The sequence below is a fragment of the Staurois parvus genome, unplaced genomic scaffold (genome assembly GCF_062004578.1).
Source record: "Staurois parvus isolate SC_StPar_1 unplaced genomic scaffold, SC_StPar_1.0 ptg000031l, whole genome shotgun sequence".
NCBI lineage: Eukaryota > Metazoa > Chordata > Amphibia > Anura > Ranidae > Staurois > Staurois parvus.
The window spans coordinates 16,878,594-16,897,072 of NW_028317827.1; the positions used below are offsets into that span (position 1 = coordinate 16,878,594).

General features: G+C 41.3%; 1 protein-coding gene across 1 annotated transcript in view; it reads left to right on the top strand.

The window, feature by feature from the left end:
- Window positions 1–18,479, top strand: part of CERS6 (ceramide synthase 6) — a 316,537-nt gene that overhangs the window by 261,531 nt on the left and 36,527 nt on the right. The window contains exon 8 of the mRNA XM_089660323.1: window positions 5,575–5,681. Within this exon, the coding sequence (XP_089516449.1) occupies window positions 5,575–5,681 (107 nt within the window). The remainder of the gene's footprint in view (window positions 1–5,574; window positions 5,682–18,479) is intronic.

Sequence of the window (18,479 nt, forward strand, 5' to 3'; positions counted from 1 at the left end):
ACTTACTAGTCCATAGGCGTCATCAGTAAGGAGTCAGTAGGAGTTCTCACACAAAAACCTTGGAAGCAAAAGCCATAAGCTGTTCTGAAGAGCTGCTGATGACACGGCTCTGGTCCCACAGTCACCTGGGTTGAGTTCAGTGGGAACATAATGCCATTCATTTGGTAGAGAGAACCTCTTTACATGTTCTACCCTGTTGCTGATGTACATGTAAAACTGTTTTGTTTGGTTTTATATATAACCAAGTACTACCTTACTGTCTGTGAGGGGAAAGAATCAATTCTAATGTCCATATCACTTTGTTTGACTTCGGCAATTTCTACCGCTAGCACAGCCGCACAGAGTTCAAGTCTTGGTATGGTATGGTATGTGCAGGTTTGGGAGTGAGTTTTTCCTTGCCTAGAACAAAACTACAGTGTGATTCTCCATTAATTCCAGAGGTCTTTAAATAGCCTACTGCAGCAAGAGCTTCAACTGATGCATCAGAGAAAATATGAATCTCTCTATGTTCAGCAGTTGAGATGGAATTTGGAACATAGCAATCTGAAGTTTTTCTAATGACCTCAAAGAACATCTCCATCTTTCCCACTTGTGTTGTTTCTCACTAGGTAAAGCAGTATCCCAGTCTGTGTTCTCAGTAGATAACTGTCTTAGCAGGATCTTACCTTGAATGGTAACTGGAGCAATGAAACCCAGTGGATCATAGATGCTGTTCACCACCGACAAGACTGCTCTCTTAGTTAAGGGTTTGTCACAGGTTGACACTTGAAAGGTGAATGTGTCTTGTTTGATGGCAAACCCAAACTTCACTGTATGGGAGGCACATCTGTACCTAAATCAAGGATTTTTATATTAGTGGCACAGTCCTCAGAGGGAAAGAATTTATAAGTTCCTCACTGTTAGATATAATCTTGTGAAGTCTAAGGTTTGCTACAGACAGCATTTCCTTTGTTCTGGTGAGAAGATTGATTGCTTCTTTAGCAGATGGAAAGGATTTGAGTGCGTCGTCAACTTAGATGTTTCTTTCAACAAATTGTCAGGCATCAGATCCATATTCCTTCTCTCCAGCCTGAGCCGTTATCCTTAGCCCATAAGTTGCCACTGCAGGGGGAAGGACTGTTACCGAAGACATGTACCTTCATTCAATATTCTATCACTTCCTTGTTGATGTCATTGTCTTTGTGCCATAGAAACCTGAGGTAGTCTCTGTTGTCTTCTTTGACAACGAAGCAGTGAAACATTTGTTGAATGTCAACCATTACTGCTGTGGGCTCTTGTCTGAAGTGAATCAGGACTACTATTAGACTGTTGTTCAAGTTGGGTCCAGTAAGGAGCATGTTGTTAAGAGAAACACCTTCATGCTGAACGCTGGAATCAAAGACAACTCTGATTTGGTCTGGTTTGCATGGGTGATACATGCCAAAGGATGGAAGGTACCAGCATTCTTCTCCCTCCTTTAGTGGGGGTGCAGGCTCTGCATGATTTCTGTCAAATATAATTTGCATAAAGTCCATAAAGTGCCCTTGCATCTCCGGTTTCCTGCTTAAGTTGCACTTTAAGGAGGAGAATCTACTGATGGCCTGCTGCAAGTTGTTGTGTAATCTCTTGGGAGACGAAAAGGTAGGGGTGCTACTCAGTTATTGGAGTTGTCTTGAAAGAACTCATTGTCCATTACTCTGATAAATTCTTTGTCTTCCATTGAAGGAGCCAGTATGTCATCTTCACTGGTTGTATTAAACACTGTAGAGTTGAGGTCATAGTCATGGGGAATGAAAGGGCTTGTATTACCTGAGACACTATGTCACAATTTGCAACTGGCTATCTTCTCTTTCACTCAGTTGTGATGTGGGCATCGCTCAAAGTAAGTGTTTTGGCCATTTGGCAGAATATTTGTCTTTAATGATGAAACGTTGGTTGGTCTCTTAATTTTGCCTGTACAGACATTGCCTATGATGACCCAACCTAGATCTGTGCGCTGGGCAAATGGGGCATCTGGGGCTCCACTGACTTGTCTGAGTACCTTGTGAACCCTTAGAATGTCTCTTCTTAATAGAAGAAGGATCTGAGTATCTTTGTCAAGGGGTGGTATCTCACTTGCTATTACCTTCAGGTGAGGGTGATGGAAGGCAACAGCTGGTGGAGGGATTTCTCCCCTGTTAGCAGGTATCTGGTTGCACTCAACAAGTGTAGGTAGGAGTAATTGCAGGTTACCTTTGAGAGGAGATACCATGAGTCCAGGAGCCCTTCTTCCAAAAACCTCTGTAGTTCCACTACAAGTTCCCAAGGTGTAAGGATAAGCTTCACCCTTTATTACAAATAGATCAAACAGTTTGGATCTTGCAAGTGATCTATTGCTCTGATTATCTAAGATCGCATACACCTTTAGAGTCTTTTCTGGTTGATCTTCGTGGTATATGTTCACCAGGCATATCTTAGCACATGAGAAATTATGGTGGAATCAGGCACTTAATCTGTATTCTCCCCGCATTGCCTTGATCTGGGAGGAGAGTTAACAGGTTATGCAGGGCTGGGCTCAAGTGGATGGAGGGCTTGCACATGTTTTTCTGATCCACACTCTATGCACTTGATGGACATATTACAGTCCTTAGAAAAATGTTTGGTAGCAGCACAACACTTGAAACATACCCTGAATGTCTTTAAAAGCTCCTTACGCTCTTCAAGAGGCATTTTTTGAGGGTGTGTGGCTTCTTGTGAATGGGACACTCTCGGTTAGGGTTTTCAGTCTTCCTACTCTGTTTATTTGAAGCCACAACTGTGGTGGGAGTGGGGAGGATGTCAGTCTTTTTCACAGATACTGGACCTCTACGTTTCCTATAGTTGGCCTGAAGACTGGTACTCTTAGGAAAGGATGAAAAGAGACTGTACTCACTGTAGGAAAAACTTGGGTCATTCTTTAGTCTCTGCAATGTTCCTGATGAATTCACAGAAGAAAGAGATTGGAGGGAAGGAAACATTGTTCTGTTTTTTCGTATGATGACCCTAGTGTGGACCATTTTTCTTGCAATCCATAGGAGAGCTGGGAGACTGGATTGGACTTACCCCTCTGACTGAGTCCAGGTAGGTTTGAGTCTGTCTTGGCTAGCTGAAGCTCAAGAAGAAGGTCAATCAGTCTCTGGAATTCCTTGTTGTCCTTACCAGATATCTTTGGGAACGTTTTCAGACACATGAACAGAGCATTTTCTATAGCTTCTGGACTGCCATAACTTTGCTCTAAACGATCCCATGCAGCTGTGAGGCCTGCTGTAGGATTATTCATGAAAACTGATCTTAATGGCTCAACATGTGCAGCAGATAGAGGACCAAGCCATCTGATCAGCAGATCCAATTCTTCAAGAGCTATAATACCAACATCATTGATAGCAGCTCTGAAAGCACATTTCCAACTTCTGTAGTTTTCAGGTTGGTTATCAAAACTTGTAAGACCAGTTTTTGTGAGCTCTCTGTGAAGTATGTACCTCACAAATTCTGCTGTCTCAGTTGTCTCCGACTTTATGCAAGATGTTGTTGGCTGAACGGTGCTGATTGTGCTATCTTTGACATTGCTGTTATAAGACACAGGCAAATATGGTGCAGCAGATGCATTCAAGTTAGTTTCTTGCTTGAAGTCAGTGGCTCCAATGGTACGTTTATTTGAGGCTGTACTGATGACAGGAGATTGATGACTTTCTTGTAGCTTGCTCTGATGCTCTGTGACGAATGAAAGAAGGTTAGGTAGATAGGCAGGAAAAGTGTTGGAGTCATTTTGCCTGCAGGAAGTTGACTTAATGCTGAAAAGAAGTCTCTATGTTGTCAGGAGCCTTGGAGACGATAGAATGTACACTGCAGTGGCTTATAACATAGTCTGTAGTGTGTTTGAGGGGATCTTTCATATCTGCTATGTTTAGGGTAATGCTGTCTTTCTCACTTGCACCTCTGTCTGCACTGATAGCTTGTTCTAGGACCCTTAGTTTTGCCATAGCTGTATCATATTGACACTGTTCATTTAAGATTTCTATTGCTGCTCTTTGGCGTGCTGAGTTTCCAACTCTGCTGTCTGAGTTACTAATGCTGCTCTCTTTTTTTTGCATATGCGGCCTGCACCTTTCTGGCTTCCACTTCAGTGCGGGCACTAATAAATCACTCACTGAGTGTAGAGCGTCTTGAACTATGGGATTTAGAGGACTTTTTTGAATGTTTTGTAGAAACGGATCTGTGAGATGCAGTGTCTTGTAGCAGCTTTATCTTTGCTTCTGCCTTTGATTTGGTTTGCTGGATAAAATGTTCTATTTCTAGATTAAGAAGCTGTTTAATTCCTCTAGTTGCCATACCTCGTGTTCAACAGACAGTGTGTTATATTGAGTAACAACTTTTTCCCATAATAACTTCGGGCTAGTTGTTAGTTCAGTTCTTAAAGTTTCATCATTTTCCAAGTTGGTTTAGCTGAGCATTTGGGTAACACAGCTGGATCAGGTTCTTGTGCTTGGTGTGCTGTGTGTGACATCTCTTCACAGAGGGAGCCCTTGTAACTCATGTTGACACAGGCAGATAATGACTGAGAGATAAGCAAGTAGGAAAGTTGTGTAGTGTTCGTGTGTGCTGTAATATGAAACCAGACAGCCTGGACCTAGTTATGGAGGCTTACAAGTGATCCTCTTCTTGCTTTGAAATGAGAGCAATACATTTTGTCTGTATCAGTACTGTCACCCAGGAATCTTGTAATTAGGCTGTAACTCTGTTTTTCTACTGTTTTGACTCAAATACAAGACCATAAACTTTATCTCCAGCCATGTATACAGCTATACAACGTGGTGTTCAATCTATCTCTTGCATTGTGTCAGACAGTTTAACTCAATGAATAAACTCACATGTTGAGGAAGTCAGATGAGGAAAACCATTTGAATGTTCCATTTAATGGAGGATAATCATAGGTAGAAAAACATTCATGTTGTAAGCCTCATGGAAAGATGCATACAGGTAGACAGGATACAGTGGAATAACTACAGAGAGAGGCAGAAGGGAGGGGAATACACAAATCCGGTGACAGAATGAGCTCAGCTTAGACAGGAGAAGACAGCTTAAAGACACAGAGCAATGATAAACAAGTGATGGTCACAGAAAAATAATAATAAATCAAATAGTGTAACACAACAGGTGCATTATCTGAGAAATTCAGGAGTGCCAATATTTTTGGCCATGACTGTATACACCGCCCGCAGTCCTGCCAACCAGTGCCTCATAATATATATAGCAGCTATAGCTATATAGCGATACAGAAGATAAGTCATGAAATGTATTACCTTGTCATATTCTAAGTGAAAACACAATAAACAAGCCAACATCACTTTGGCTTTCAGACATTCCTGGCACTTTCATAAATTTCTCCTTGATCCTATAATCCTGTTCTGAACAAAAGTCAAATAGTATCTAGGCAATGTCTCAAGGCTGAATCGTCTGCTTTAATTTTCTTCTACAAAAACAATTTACAGAGTGAGAATAAAAAAAATCACCAATTGTTAATAACAGGCTGGAGCTGTCAGTCAGTTTGCAGTAATGTCTGCCTTTTTTCTATTCCAGGCAGCAAAAATGGCAAATTACTCCAAATGTCAAAAACTGTGTGACCTCCTATTTGTCGTGTTTGCTCTCGTGTTCGTAATTGCTAGACTTGGTGTTTTCCCTTTATGGTAAGTAGTCATGACATTGACGAAAATGACTTATGTTATGTAGTGGTAATGATATCCTAAGCTCCGCTGGTAACCTCTCCTTTTATCCCGATGATGACAGCATGCTATTAGAAAGCTTTTATTGGGTGTGATTTGATTTCATACATTTCTTTAATCCATTGATCATTCCATACTCTGCTTCAAAATATTTTTGCTGAAGGAAGATTTACAAAAGGATGTCCCAGCTGTCACCTACTAGCCATTAAGTCATAAACTATATTAGTGCATGGCGCTTTCATACTTAATTGTACTGTAATGTCAGTTATGTACTTAAAGGGTAGTGGCACACGGGCTGTTTTTCAGCTAGCACATATTCTGTTAATTCATCAAGCTGATTAACTACTGAGCCTGCAAGGACTAAACTTTAGTGTATTTTATTGAGTATACATTTTGTATTATTATTGTAGGGTTTAACTGGGAGTAATTTTTTATCCATTTACCACATTATGTGTGCTTGCTGTTCCATAATTGCATTACGGCATCTCTGAAGTTGCACATTCCTGTATATTTGCCAGGTTGGTGCAGTAGTTCCACAATATTTGTAAAGCCCTATTGAGGCTGTACTACCTTCCATTGTTGGCCTTCTTTTAAAAATGCTTGCTGCCTGTCTGCCACTGGCTACAGTACTTTTTGAGCAAGTATCGGGCATTTGGGCATTTTCCCCAGGGGCCAGTACAGATTAAATATATCACAGTACAGGGTGGACAGAAGCGTTCCAGCATCAACCTCTGAGATGTTATGTGACTGAATGCAGAAGAATACAAAAAAGTCAATACTGGTAAAATGCAAAACTGTGAATTGTGCAATGTTCAATTAAACTGAATTATAGTGAATGCTTGTGCTATGATGTTTTACTTAAGGGAGTCCATATAATATTTATAGCAGAGGCTACCTGAAACAGTGTAATATCCATAATTGCACAGCATTTTTAAACAGAAAGTTCAGCAATTACGTTCATATATATATATATATATATATATATATATATATATATACACACACACACACACACACACACAGAGAGAGAGAGAGAGGGAGAGAGGAAAATATATATATATTTTTAAAATCTTTAATTAAAATTTTAATTATAATTGAGGGGTACAGAAAAGATGAATAGGATGATTTTATACATGTCGGAGTAACGCCAGTAAGGCAGTAAAAATTAAATCAGCAAGACCCAAACAAATAGGAATTTTATGAGAGTACATATACTCAATGGACATGTCTCTTCATCGAACTGAATAAAGTTTGGTTTCACTAGAGGTGGTCAGAGAGGGCAAAAATAGGAAGCAAGTAGGGATAGGGATGGTAAGAGAGAGAAGGGGAGCCTGGTAGGACATGGGTGGGAAAAAGGGCAACAGAGAGGAAGAGGGGCCCACTGCACTGTGCACACATGTGGTCCCATATGAAATTTGTTTGTAGGGTAAAAGTAGATCTAGGGCCCCAAGTCAGGCAGAATAAATATTTGGAAGTGAAGGTAAATTTGTGCCAGCAAAACCACATTTTCATGAATTGTTCATCTTATTTTGAAATTAAAGAGTTAAGTCCTCCATATCTATATAGAAAAATATTTTTACCCTTATTTATGATAGAAACAAATAAGTCAAAAGACTCAATACTACATCAGGCTCTTGCTGATATTAGACAGAATGTCACAGAACACTTTATTCATATTTGATCCTCTACCTGACTTCACCAGGGTAGCCCCTGACCATTGTAGGAAATCATATCTAAAATGTCTGACAATGGTTCATAAATGTGCCGCAATCACTGTGCTGTGAAACCATACTGCATTAATTTACTGGAGAGGAAGTGATGATGCTCATTACACTTACCTTGACCACCATCTGTGAAATTGCTATTCTCAACCATTCTGCCTTTTATATGGCCAGTAGGAATTATCTTCTGCACTGCGAGGGTAATTTGATAGCCATCTTACAAGACTTCTGGAGTAACCTTTGAATTAGAGGTTTACAAGACTATGTAGAGCCTAGCAATTCCTTATAAGATCACCTGGATTACAAAATCACACCGCTTATACTACTCTAGTTATGAATGGGGTAGGGAGTGGCTAAGCCCTCTGTCAGATTTTCTTTCTGCTAACTGTGCCCCAGAAGAGAAATTTGCCTTCACTTCCTGTCCCCAAGAAACAGCAGAAAATAAGGGATGATCTTTCTAGAATGAGGGGATAGCCCTTCTTATACAGTTGACACCAGAATAGCTGTCACTTTGGAAGTTTTCTCTTCAATGCATGTGAACTAAAATATTTTGGATTTCACATCAATTTCTGTACCAAAGACAATGGTCATCAGGACCAAATTGACCAAATCAACCCAAAAGGAACAGAGACAGCAGTGAAGACCCGACAGAAATTTGAACCCTTTGACATCCTTTCCAACATCTTTGCTCTACATACCCTTTAAGTCCTACATTTTTTCTTTGTCATGTCTTGTGTAATCTCTACATTGAATGTCTTATTAACCCAACTCATTCTGTTTAACATTGCTATGGTTTATGTGTGACGATGACGATGACATTCTAGTCATTAAATAATTATTGTGTCTTATTGTCAACCAATGTATTGTTGGTGTCAGAATAGCATAGTCTAACATTGTCTCTTTCGTTGTTACATTTTAATCATTTCTGACTCCACTGCCTTACACAAAAGCAAATACAAAACATGGTTGACTTTATAGTCCCTTTATATAAAACTCATGACATTTAAAAATGTCATTAGCAGTTGGACTCCAGACACAGTCCTGTATTTCAGACAATATCTTATGGAAGGACATGGAGGATTATCCTGCTGCTAGCAGCCAGCTTCATAGGAGAGGAGTGAGCTCCAATGACTGTACATTAAAAAATCTCCCCAATAGGGACCCAGGCAAAAATTAAACCCACCACTCTTCCCTACTCTGCATGCAGCTGTGTCTCCCTACACTGTGATCATCAATAGAAACATACAGCTCCCTAGCCTAAGATGGCAAGGCATGCTGCTGCTCCTCTCTCAACCTCCCCTTTTCCTTCTCCATGCAAACAGACTGACTGTAGACTGCACTGTCCACTGTTAACTCCTTCTTATGAAGACCAGAAATTTGGGGAAGCAGGAGCTAGCAGCATTGAAAGTTGTAAACTGTAAGTGCTGTGGTAGGAATTTTAACAAATATTTTAACACAATTTACTAGGAAATATATATTTTATTGTGTTCAATGTGCTAAAATTCCAAGGGTTTAATACTATTTCAAGTCTGATGGAAAAAAATAAGTACGGTATCCATTACGTTCAGTGAGAACAGCATACACTAAATTGCCAAAAGTATTGGGACGCCTGCCTTGACACGCACACGCACACTTTATTGGCATCCCAGTCTTAGTCCGTAGGGTTCAATATTGAGTTCGCCCACCCTTTGCAGCTATAACAGCTTCAGCTCTTCTGAGAAGGCTGTCCACAAGGTTTAGCAGTGTGTCTATGGGAATGTTTGACCATTCTTCCAGAAGCGCATTTGTGAGGTCAGGCACTGATGTCGGATGAGAAGGCCTGGCTTGCAATCTCCGCTCTAATTCATCCCCAAGGTGTTCTATTGGGTTGAGGTTAGGACTCTGTACAGGCCAGTCAAGATCTTCAACCCCAAACTCACTCATCCATGTCTTTATGGACCTTGCTTTGTGCACTGGTGACCAGTCAAGTTGGAACAGGAAGGGGCCATCCATGCAATTGTCCAAAATGCCTTAGTATGCTGACGCCCTGAGAGTCTCCTTCACTGGAACTAAGGGGCCAAGCCCAACCCCTGAAAAGCAACCCCACACCATAATTCTCCCTCCAACAAACTTTACACTTGGCACAATGCAGTAAGGTACATACCGTTCTCCTGGCAACCGGCAAACCCAGACCGGCAACCGTATTGCCAGACAGAGAAGTGTGATTCGTCACTTAGAGAACACGTCTCCACTGCTCTAGAGTCAAGTGGCAGTGTGCTTTACACCACTGCTTCCAATGCTTTGCATTGCGCTTGGTGATGTAAGGCTTGGATGCAGCTGCTTGGCCATAAAAACCCATTCCATGAAGCTCTCTACGCACTGTTGTGCTAATCTGAAAGCCGAAGTTCGGAGGTCTTTAGCTATTGACTTAGCAGACATTTGGAGACTTCAGCCCACTGTGCGCTTCAGCATGCACTGACCCCGCTCTGTCATTTTACGTGGTCTACCACTTCGCGGCTGAGTTGCTGATCCCAGTTCCCAGTTGCTTCCACTTTGTTATAATACCACTAACAGTTGACCGTGGAATATTTAGTAGCAAGGGGCCTAATGGTTGTGGCAGGGGCATTCTCTTACTAGACTGCCTTGTAAAAGTAGTATGTTCCCAGAAGTCTGCTTTAGGTTTTCAAGCAATTTATTTGCATGCATTTCCCATGAGGTCTCCCTGTTTATACTTGGTACTCCAGTATTTTTTTTTTTTTTTAAATAAAGCAACAGTATAGGTAATAAAGTAGTCTTAAACTACCATTTACTTATTACTTTGCTTTCGCTTCATCTTACTATTTTTTTTTATATGGCCCTAAACACCTTCTTTAGATCTCCATGCTGTGTAAGTCTCAGTGTGGCTTCCCCAAACGTCCGGGAGGGGGAGAGGGTGCATTGTTCATGTTAGTTCATCAGCATCTGTTGGTAATGCACATACATACCCCATTCTCCTAAAGAATATTATAACTGATCCAGCTGTTAATCGAGTAGTGTTGGGTGGATCAGGGATGTGGCTTAGAAAGGCTTTCTTCACTGCTGCATTGCTTCAATATTTTGTCCAAAATGGGACCACGCATCTCAGAGTGGCTCCAGCAAAACCCTGCAAGGCAGCATAGCTACCCTAAACAAGTGTAGGTAGGTGCACAGCTATATCAATATGAGGAAGGAGACACTGAGTTTGATTTACTAAAATGACAGATAGACTGTGCACTTTGCAAAGTGCAGTTGCACTCTGCAAGTGCAGTTGTTCCAGAGCTTTGTAAATGAGGTAAAGCTTCACTTTGCAAAGAATACCCAACTGCATTCAAGGAAAATAAAAAAGCAGCATTTTTACATGATTGGATGGTGGAAGTCAGAAAAGCTTCTGCTCATTTACTAAGCTCTGGATCAACTGCACTTGCAGAGTGCACCTTTTATTTGCCTTTATTAAATCAATCCCATGTCCTTTTATTCTTTGCTCCTTCTACTGACATACTGATGTTATGCTGCACCATTCTCCTCCAGCTAGCAGGGGGAGAGCTAAAGCCAAGCAAGCTCATAGGACTTCTATGCAGAGCACTGAGAATCCTGATATTTGATGTCAGCTATATAATGGTATGAATAGACTCCCTACACTACAGATCCCAATAGGCACTGTGCAGTAGGAGAAGTGAAGAGATAATTTTTATTACACTGCCTGGGAAAATTCTTCCTCTTGACACTGAGCCAGTTAGAGAGAGAGTGTCTCTGTCTGGATATTCATCTGCCAGCGGGTGACCAAATCAGTGGAGATCAAACCCTGAGACTAGGAGTTAGCACACCTGGGGGCAGCACAGCACTGCTAACACCGTGGCACCTGCACTGCCGCCACAGGGAGACTGGAGCATCCACTCACCGTCTGATTCCCACTGCTGATCACCAGAGGCTTTAAGAGAGAGATAAAGGTCAGTCCACCTTCCACAATGAGAGGTCACTATAGCTTCCTGGGGACTGGTGAGGGGACTTTTCACCCACTGCTGAGGCTGATAGCAGGGACTGAGCTACTGAGAGCAGGACACCAAGTGTACCTAATCCATACTGCACACATACTGCACTCTATATTTTATCTATTCCAAACCTAGAATGCACCTATTCCAACCCTATAATGCATTATACCAAACCTTTACAACATCTGAACCATATCTACCTTGCACCTGTGCTGAGACTATGCTGTACCTATACTGTACCTCTACTGCATACAGATTAACTGTGACTGTCAATAAGTGCACCAACGCTCTTAATGAGCCCCAATGATAGCTGGCAGAAGATCTTCTCAAAGGACTGCCCCTCCTGTAGTAATTAATCTGCAAGCCCCTCCTTGTTTCCTTCCCCCCTCTGCTACCATCCTCAATTCTTTTGGACAGTACATACCATGTTGGTTTAGGACTATCATCACCACCATAAACGTGCTCTGACAGAATAGTTCCAGCACTTTGTAGATTAAACTTTCCTACTGCTCACTGCTGCATTCGAGGTGGCCTTGCAACCGTTTTTTTTTTGTTTTTTGTTTTTTTTTATAAGTATTTATTGATTTTCAATCCATATACAAGTCATTTCAACATATCTAATAAAATATTTATCAAAAACATATTTTCTCCTTATAAAATGTATTCCTATATATGACTTTCTTTTCATACCATCCCCCCCTCCCAAATACCCCCCCCTCCTTCTCCCCGTCCTCTCCCTTCCCTCCCTCACCTTCCCACGCTCCATATTCTTTCTTCTCTCATTTACTCCATATGATTCTGTTATTCCTAAATCCAATTCTAAACCGACTACCCGGGACCTTATCTCTTCACCTTTTTCGCCATTTCTTTATATTCTCCCCATCCTTTCCATTTTTTATTGTACATCTCCAACTTATCCTCGTGCATATAATACAATCTTTCTGTCCCAGAAATCTGGTTTACTCTACCCATCCAGTCTTCCTCAGTTGGCACCTCTCTTTTCTTCCAGTACCTCGGTATCAGGCTCTTTGCTGCGGTTAAGTAGTACCATATCCCTGACCTCTTATATACTTTCACTGGGAGTTCTGAGATATGGAGGAGGCATAATTCTGGGTCTAATCCTATATTGATTTTAGTAATCTTCCCTATCAAGTAAACTATCCTTCGCCAGAACACCTGTATTTCTGGACACTCCCACCACATATGATACCACGTGCCCACCTCTCCACAATCTCTCCAACACATCTGTGAAATTTCCGTATTCATCTTGTGCTCCAGGTAAGGGGTAATGTGCCATCTATTCAAACATTTATAATTTATTTCCACTTCTCTCATACTAATATTTTCGTGAATTAATGTGAACATCTTCTTCTTCTCCTCCTCCTCTATTTTTCTTCCCATATCTCTTTCCCATTTCTCTATGTGTATTAATTTTGTGTCTGTGTCAAGTTCCATTAATATCTTATGTATTTTTGCCGTTCTGTGTCTACCATTTCCCCATGACTCAAAAATTCTCTCAAATGGATTCCAGTCTTTTCTAGTTCTTATAGATTTTGGAAGGCTTTCAAAAAAGTTCTTCAGTTGGTAATATCTTAATCTATCCATCTTATTAAAGACTTCACCCTTTCTTTCCTCCATATCCTTATATGACCCAATTTCCTCTCCTACCATTATATCTCTCAATTGCGCCTCCTGTTTTATAATCCATTGCCCTGCTATGCTATCTTTACCCGGGATGAAATATTTTGTGTTCCTAAGTGGTATTAGTTGTGAATTAAAAACCCACCCCTTTTGTCTATGTAATAAATCCCATTCTTTTAAAACAATAAAAGTGTACGTGCTTGTGCTCTCCTCTAATTCTCTGTATTGTGCAGGCACCCAGATACTATTACTCAAACTTATTCCACTCAGTATTTTCTCAATTTTGACCCAACTTTTCTCCGGATTATGAATCCAATCGAAGATTCTTGCAATAATTCACGCTTTGTAATATCTCCTAAAATCTGGTACCCCCAGTCCTCCTCTTTCTTTACTTCTAGTCAACGTTTCATACCCTATTCTAGGCTTTTTATTCCTCCATATACATTTTATTATCATTTTCCTCAGTTCTTTAAAATATGCCTCTGGGAGTTTGATTGGGATCATTTGAAATTTATATAATACTTTGGGGACAATTACCATCTTTATCAAATTTATACGACCTATCCACGATGGATTTCCATTTCCCACCCTCCTCAGCTCCTCCTTAATTTAATTTAATAACATTATATAATTGGCTTTATAAAGGTTTTTATTTGAGGTTGATAATTTTATTCCTAGATATTTTAATTCTTTGTCTCTCCAAAGGAAAGGGAATTCCTCTTGTAGTCTTTCTTTTTCACTGTTTTTGAGATTTATGTTTAAGATTTCGGTCTTTGTCGGGTTAATTTTCAGGTTCGACAGGTCTCCATACTCCCTCAATGCTTTCATTAAATTTGGAAGTGATGTTCTAGGGTTTCCAACATAGAAACATCAGGTCGTCCGCATAGGCCACTACCTTGTGTTCTCTATCACCTATCTTTATTCCTTTTATGTCTATGTTCTTTCTAATCATGGACAGTAAGGGCTCCAGTGACAACACGTATAGCAGTGGGGACAATGGGCATCCCTGTCTTGTACCATTTGACATCTTAAAGTACTCTGATCTTCCTCCATTTACCATTATGGTAGCGGTAGGCCCTCTATACAACTCTCCAATCCACCCTCTCATTCTATCTCCCACTCCCAACGCTTCCAGAGTGTCCATCATAAAACCCCAACTCACTCTGTCGAATGCCTTCTCAGCATCTATCGACATCAGTATCATTGGGGTTTTCCCTTTTTTGCCCTCCTGTATAAGCAACAGTGATCTCAGAGCATTATCTCTACCCTCTCTTCCCGAGACAAACCCCACCTGGTCTCCATGTACCCACTCCGGCATCAGCTCTTTCAGTCTATTTGCCAGAACCTTTGCATATATTTTCGTGTCTACATTCAGCAGCGCTATGGGACGATAACTCGCACATTGTGAGGGATCTTTATCTTCTTTCTGTATCAATACTATATTCGCCTGTAAAGACTCTCCCCTTATCTTCATCCCGTTCCCCAAGGCGTTCATATAAATCTTCATTTTGGGAATTAAAAGCTCTTTATATTTTTTATAGTATTTGGCCGTATATCCATCCGGACCTGGGCTTTTTCCTTCCGCCATGCTTTCTAATGCTAATTTTTTTTCCTCTGTGGTTATTTCTGCCTCTAGAGAGTTCAGTTGTGTTTCTCTTAATTTCGGTAGGCCTGCCTCCTCTAGGTATGTCTTTCTTTTCTCTCTATTTACTGTTTCCGTTTTCCTGAACGTATCCTGAGGTATGATATTATACAACTCATTATAATACTCTTTAAATATTCTAGCAATATCCTTGGTTGAGTGTACAAATTCCCCCTTGGGGTTTCTTATTTTCTCAATATAATTTCTATTTTTCTTCTTTCTTAAAGTTCTCATTAAATACTTTCCCGGCCTTTCTCCCCATCTGTACCTTTCACTTGTTATTTTATTAAAGACTCTTCTTTTTTCCTCCTCCATTACATTCTCTAATTCTTCTTTCTTCTTTATTAACCTCTGCATTATCTCCTTAGTTCTTTCCCTTTTATGCATATGTTCAAGATCATATATTTCATTTAATAATCTATTTATCTTTTCTCTCCTTTCTTTTTTCTTTTTTGCCCCCATTGCAATAAGTAGGCCTCTGATGTAAGCTTTATGTGCTTCCCACACCGTTGCAACCGACACATCCTCTGTTTCATTCTCATCAAAAAACCATTCAATTTCTCTCTCAGTTCTTTGACCAATCTCTTCCTCCATGAGAAGTGCCTCATTCAACCGCCATACATAACCTTCTCTCCCTTCTCTACCCCATCTTAACTTCATAGCAACTGGGGCATGATCCGACAGGGTGCTTCCTTCAATTTTTACTTCTACCACCGACTCTATCACTCGATGTTCTACTAATATGTAATCTAATCTAGAATAAGTCTCATGTACGTGCGAAAAGAAAGTATATTCTCTCTCCTTCATATTCCTAATTCTCCAGATGTCCACCAACTGACACTCATGCATCAATTTCTTTAACATTCTCAGGGATTTACTTTCTTCCCTCCTCACAGAGGAAGTGGTATCTATCCGTGGGTCCATGCAGATGTTAAAGTCTCCCGCTACTATCATACACCCACTTTTAAAATCCATCAATCTCTTCAGCACTTCTCTCATAGACCTCTCTGGTCTCTTATTTGGGCTGTATATATTTGCTATTGTACACTCAATTCCCTGTAGTTTACCTCTCAAAAATAAAAACCTCCCCTCCGGATCCGTTAATCTCTCCTCCACCTCGAACCTTATATTCTTTGCGAAGCCTATAGCAACTCCTTTTGCTCTTTTAGTTGGTGAATCCGCATAGAACCATGTTGGAAAATGTCTAGTCTTCAGTCTAACCTTCGACTATCTCTAGATGTGTTTCCTGCAAGAATACCACTGAGGATTTTCTATGCTGAAGTTCTTTAAATAACCTGAATCTCTTTCCTGGGCAGCTTAACCCTTTTACATTATAGGTTATATATTGGATTTCTTCCATCTTACTCTTTTCCTACCGTCTCCCTCTTCCTCCTTCCCTTCCTCTTTCTTATTCCTATAGAGCGTTTTTATCCCTCTACCCTTTTCTCTCTCCCTCTCCCTCCCTCCCTCTCCCAATACTCCCCCCATTCCCTTTCCTCTCCCTCCCCTCCCTCCCCCTCCCACACCACCTCTTGCCGCCTCCCTCCCCCCTCTTTTTAGGCCTTTACTTTGCCTAACCGTCATTTGTGGAAGTAGCATCCACCTTTGACTTAAACCTTAGGGCTTTACTCTTCCCATGGACAGGCTCTCCTCCATCCAGATCCCCCCCTTGACCCCCTCTCCACTCATCTTTCTATAGGAGGAAAAAGGAGTCAAGATGGAGGGATAAGGGGAAAAAAAAAGAGAGGCGACGAAATGGAAGCAAGGAGAAAGAGAAAAGAAAAAAAAAACAACAAAAAAAAACACTTCTCTCCCCTTCACTCTCCCTCCCCGCCCCTCCCCCTCTCCCCCATCCGTCTCCACCCCTCCTCTCCTTCTACTCTTTCTTCCCCAAATTCTTCTTCCCAACCCTTTATTTCAATTTTCTGCATTTCAAGTCTATTGCAAAAATTTCTCAAGTCCTCTGGGAACCTCAAATGGGCTGTTATTCCATTTTTCCATCCTGTTAAACACTCTGGAACTCCCCATCTATATTGCACCTTCTGTTTTTTCATCTGCTCCAGCAAAGGCCTCAGAACTCTCCTCCTCTGGAGAGTCTCTGATGACAAGTCCGCATATATTTGAATATCCATTTCTCCATACTTTATTACTGGTTTTCCCTTAGTGTTCCTCCAGATTTTTTCCCTTTGTTGTAATTCATAAAATTTTACAAGTATGTCTCTCGGCCTGTCTTTCTCATGATTCCCCTGGAGTTTCCCGTTTCTAGAGATTCCTTCTATATTAGTCCTTTCGATTTCAGAGTTTCCCATTATAAAGTTCAGTATTTTGCAGACCATCTCTTCTAGTATTTCTCCTTTTAAACTTTCCGGTACCCCTCTTATCCTTATATTTCTCCTTCTTTCTCTATTTTCTTGAATTTCCACCTTGTACTGCAATTTTTCCTGAGCTTTTTCCATATTAATTATCTTCTTCTCTAATTCGGAAATAATCTGGGTCTGGTTTTTAACTTTCTGCTCCGTTTCTTCCACTCTTAACAACAACTGCCCCAGATCATTCCGAATTTTTACCATTTCTTGCTTTATTGTTCTCTCCAGATCTTTGAACATTTCTGTCATCTCTCTTTTATTTGGGATTTGTAATTCTGTTTCTGTCTCTGATATTTGTTGATTACTGATATCCAGTCCCATTGACTGTTTAGGACTATTTTGCATACTTAAATCAGACTCTCCTTTGTCTTCTCTGCTCTGGGGCCTTTCTGGGGTCACATTTCCCTGGGATGTGTACTTTTTAATTGTCCCCGTTTGTGTCCCTTTAGGCCCGGTTCCCTTTGCACTTTTATTTTTCATTTCTTGTGTAACCTTTTTTTCTCTTATAGACTTATACTTTGCAAAACAAAGAAATTAATAAGGTGTAGAGATAGAATTCCCAGCTTTGTCTTCCCACCCTTCTGTATGCCTTTGCCTGCGCCTTGCGTTTATCTCCTTATTTTTTATTCTTATTCTCTGGGGGTCCCCCCCTTTTCTTTCTCTCCTGGCTTTCCTCCAACTCTATACAGTTTTTGTGTTTGGGGCCACCGCCAAACTCACTCACCCCTCCAACGCTTCTGGTGAGACGGCTCCAGGCTCCATCCTCCAATTCCTTCAGCAGGTCCGCTCTCTTCCTCTCAGGGGGACCCTCCAGGACTTTTCTCCATGCTCTTCTGAGTAACGCTGGGAGTTGTAATGATGGAGGAGGCTGTATAGCTCTGGGAGCTGTAGTACAAGGGGGCTGTGGAGCGCTGGGAGTTGTAATGCAGGGGGCTGTGGCACGCTAGGAGTTGTGATGCAGGGGGCTGTGTAACGCTGAGAGTTGTGGTGCAGGGGGCTGTAAAACGCCGGGAGTTGTAGTGCAGGGGGCTGTGAACCCACTGGGAGTTATGGTGGAGGGGGCTGTGGAACGTTGTGGAACGCTGGACTCTGGGAGTTGTGGTGGAGGGGTTTGTAGAGCAGAGGGCTGTTATTTCCTCTGCTCTCTCTGTCAGCCACACTGTCTCTCACCTCACCACAGCACTTCAGGACTCTGGGGCAGCTGGCTGACACAGAGTTCAGCGTCTCTCCCTCCTCCTGTCAGACTTTTTTACAGAAGGTGTAAGACCATTTTATTATTACAGGGCGGAGCCTGACTATGGCGGCTGAGGAGAGCTCGAGGTAGGAGCTCTCGGATTAGCTCCTCTGTCTGATCCCCCTCAGGCCCCCATGGAAATGTGAAAACCAGCAGGGTGAGACCTACCTGT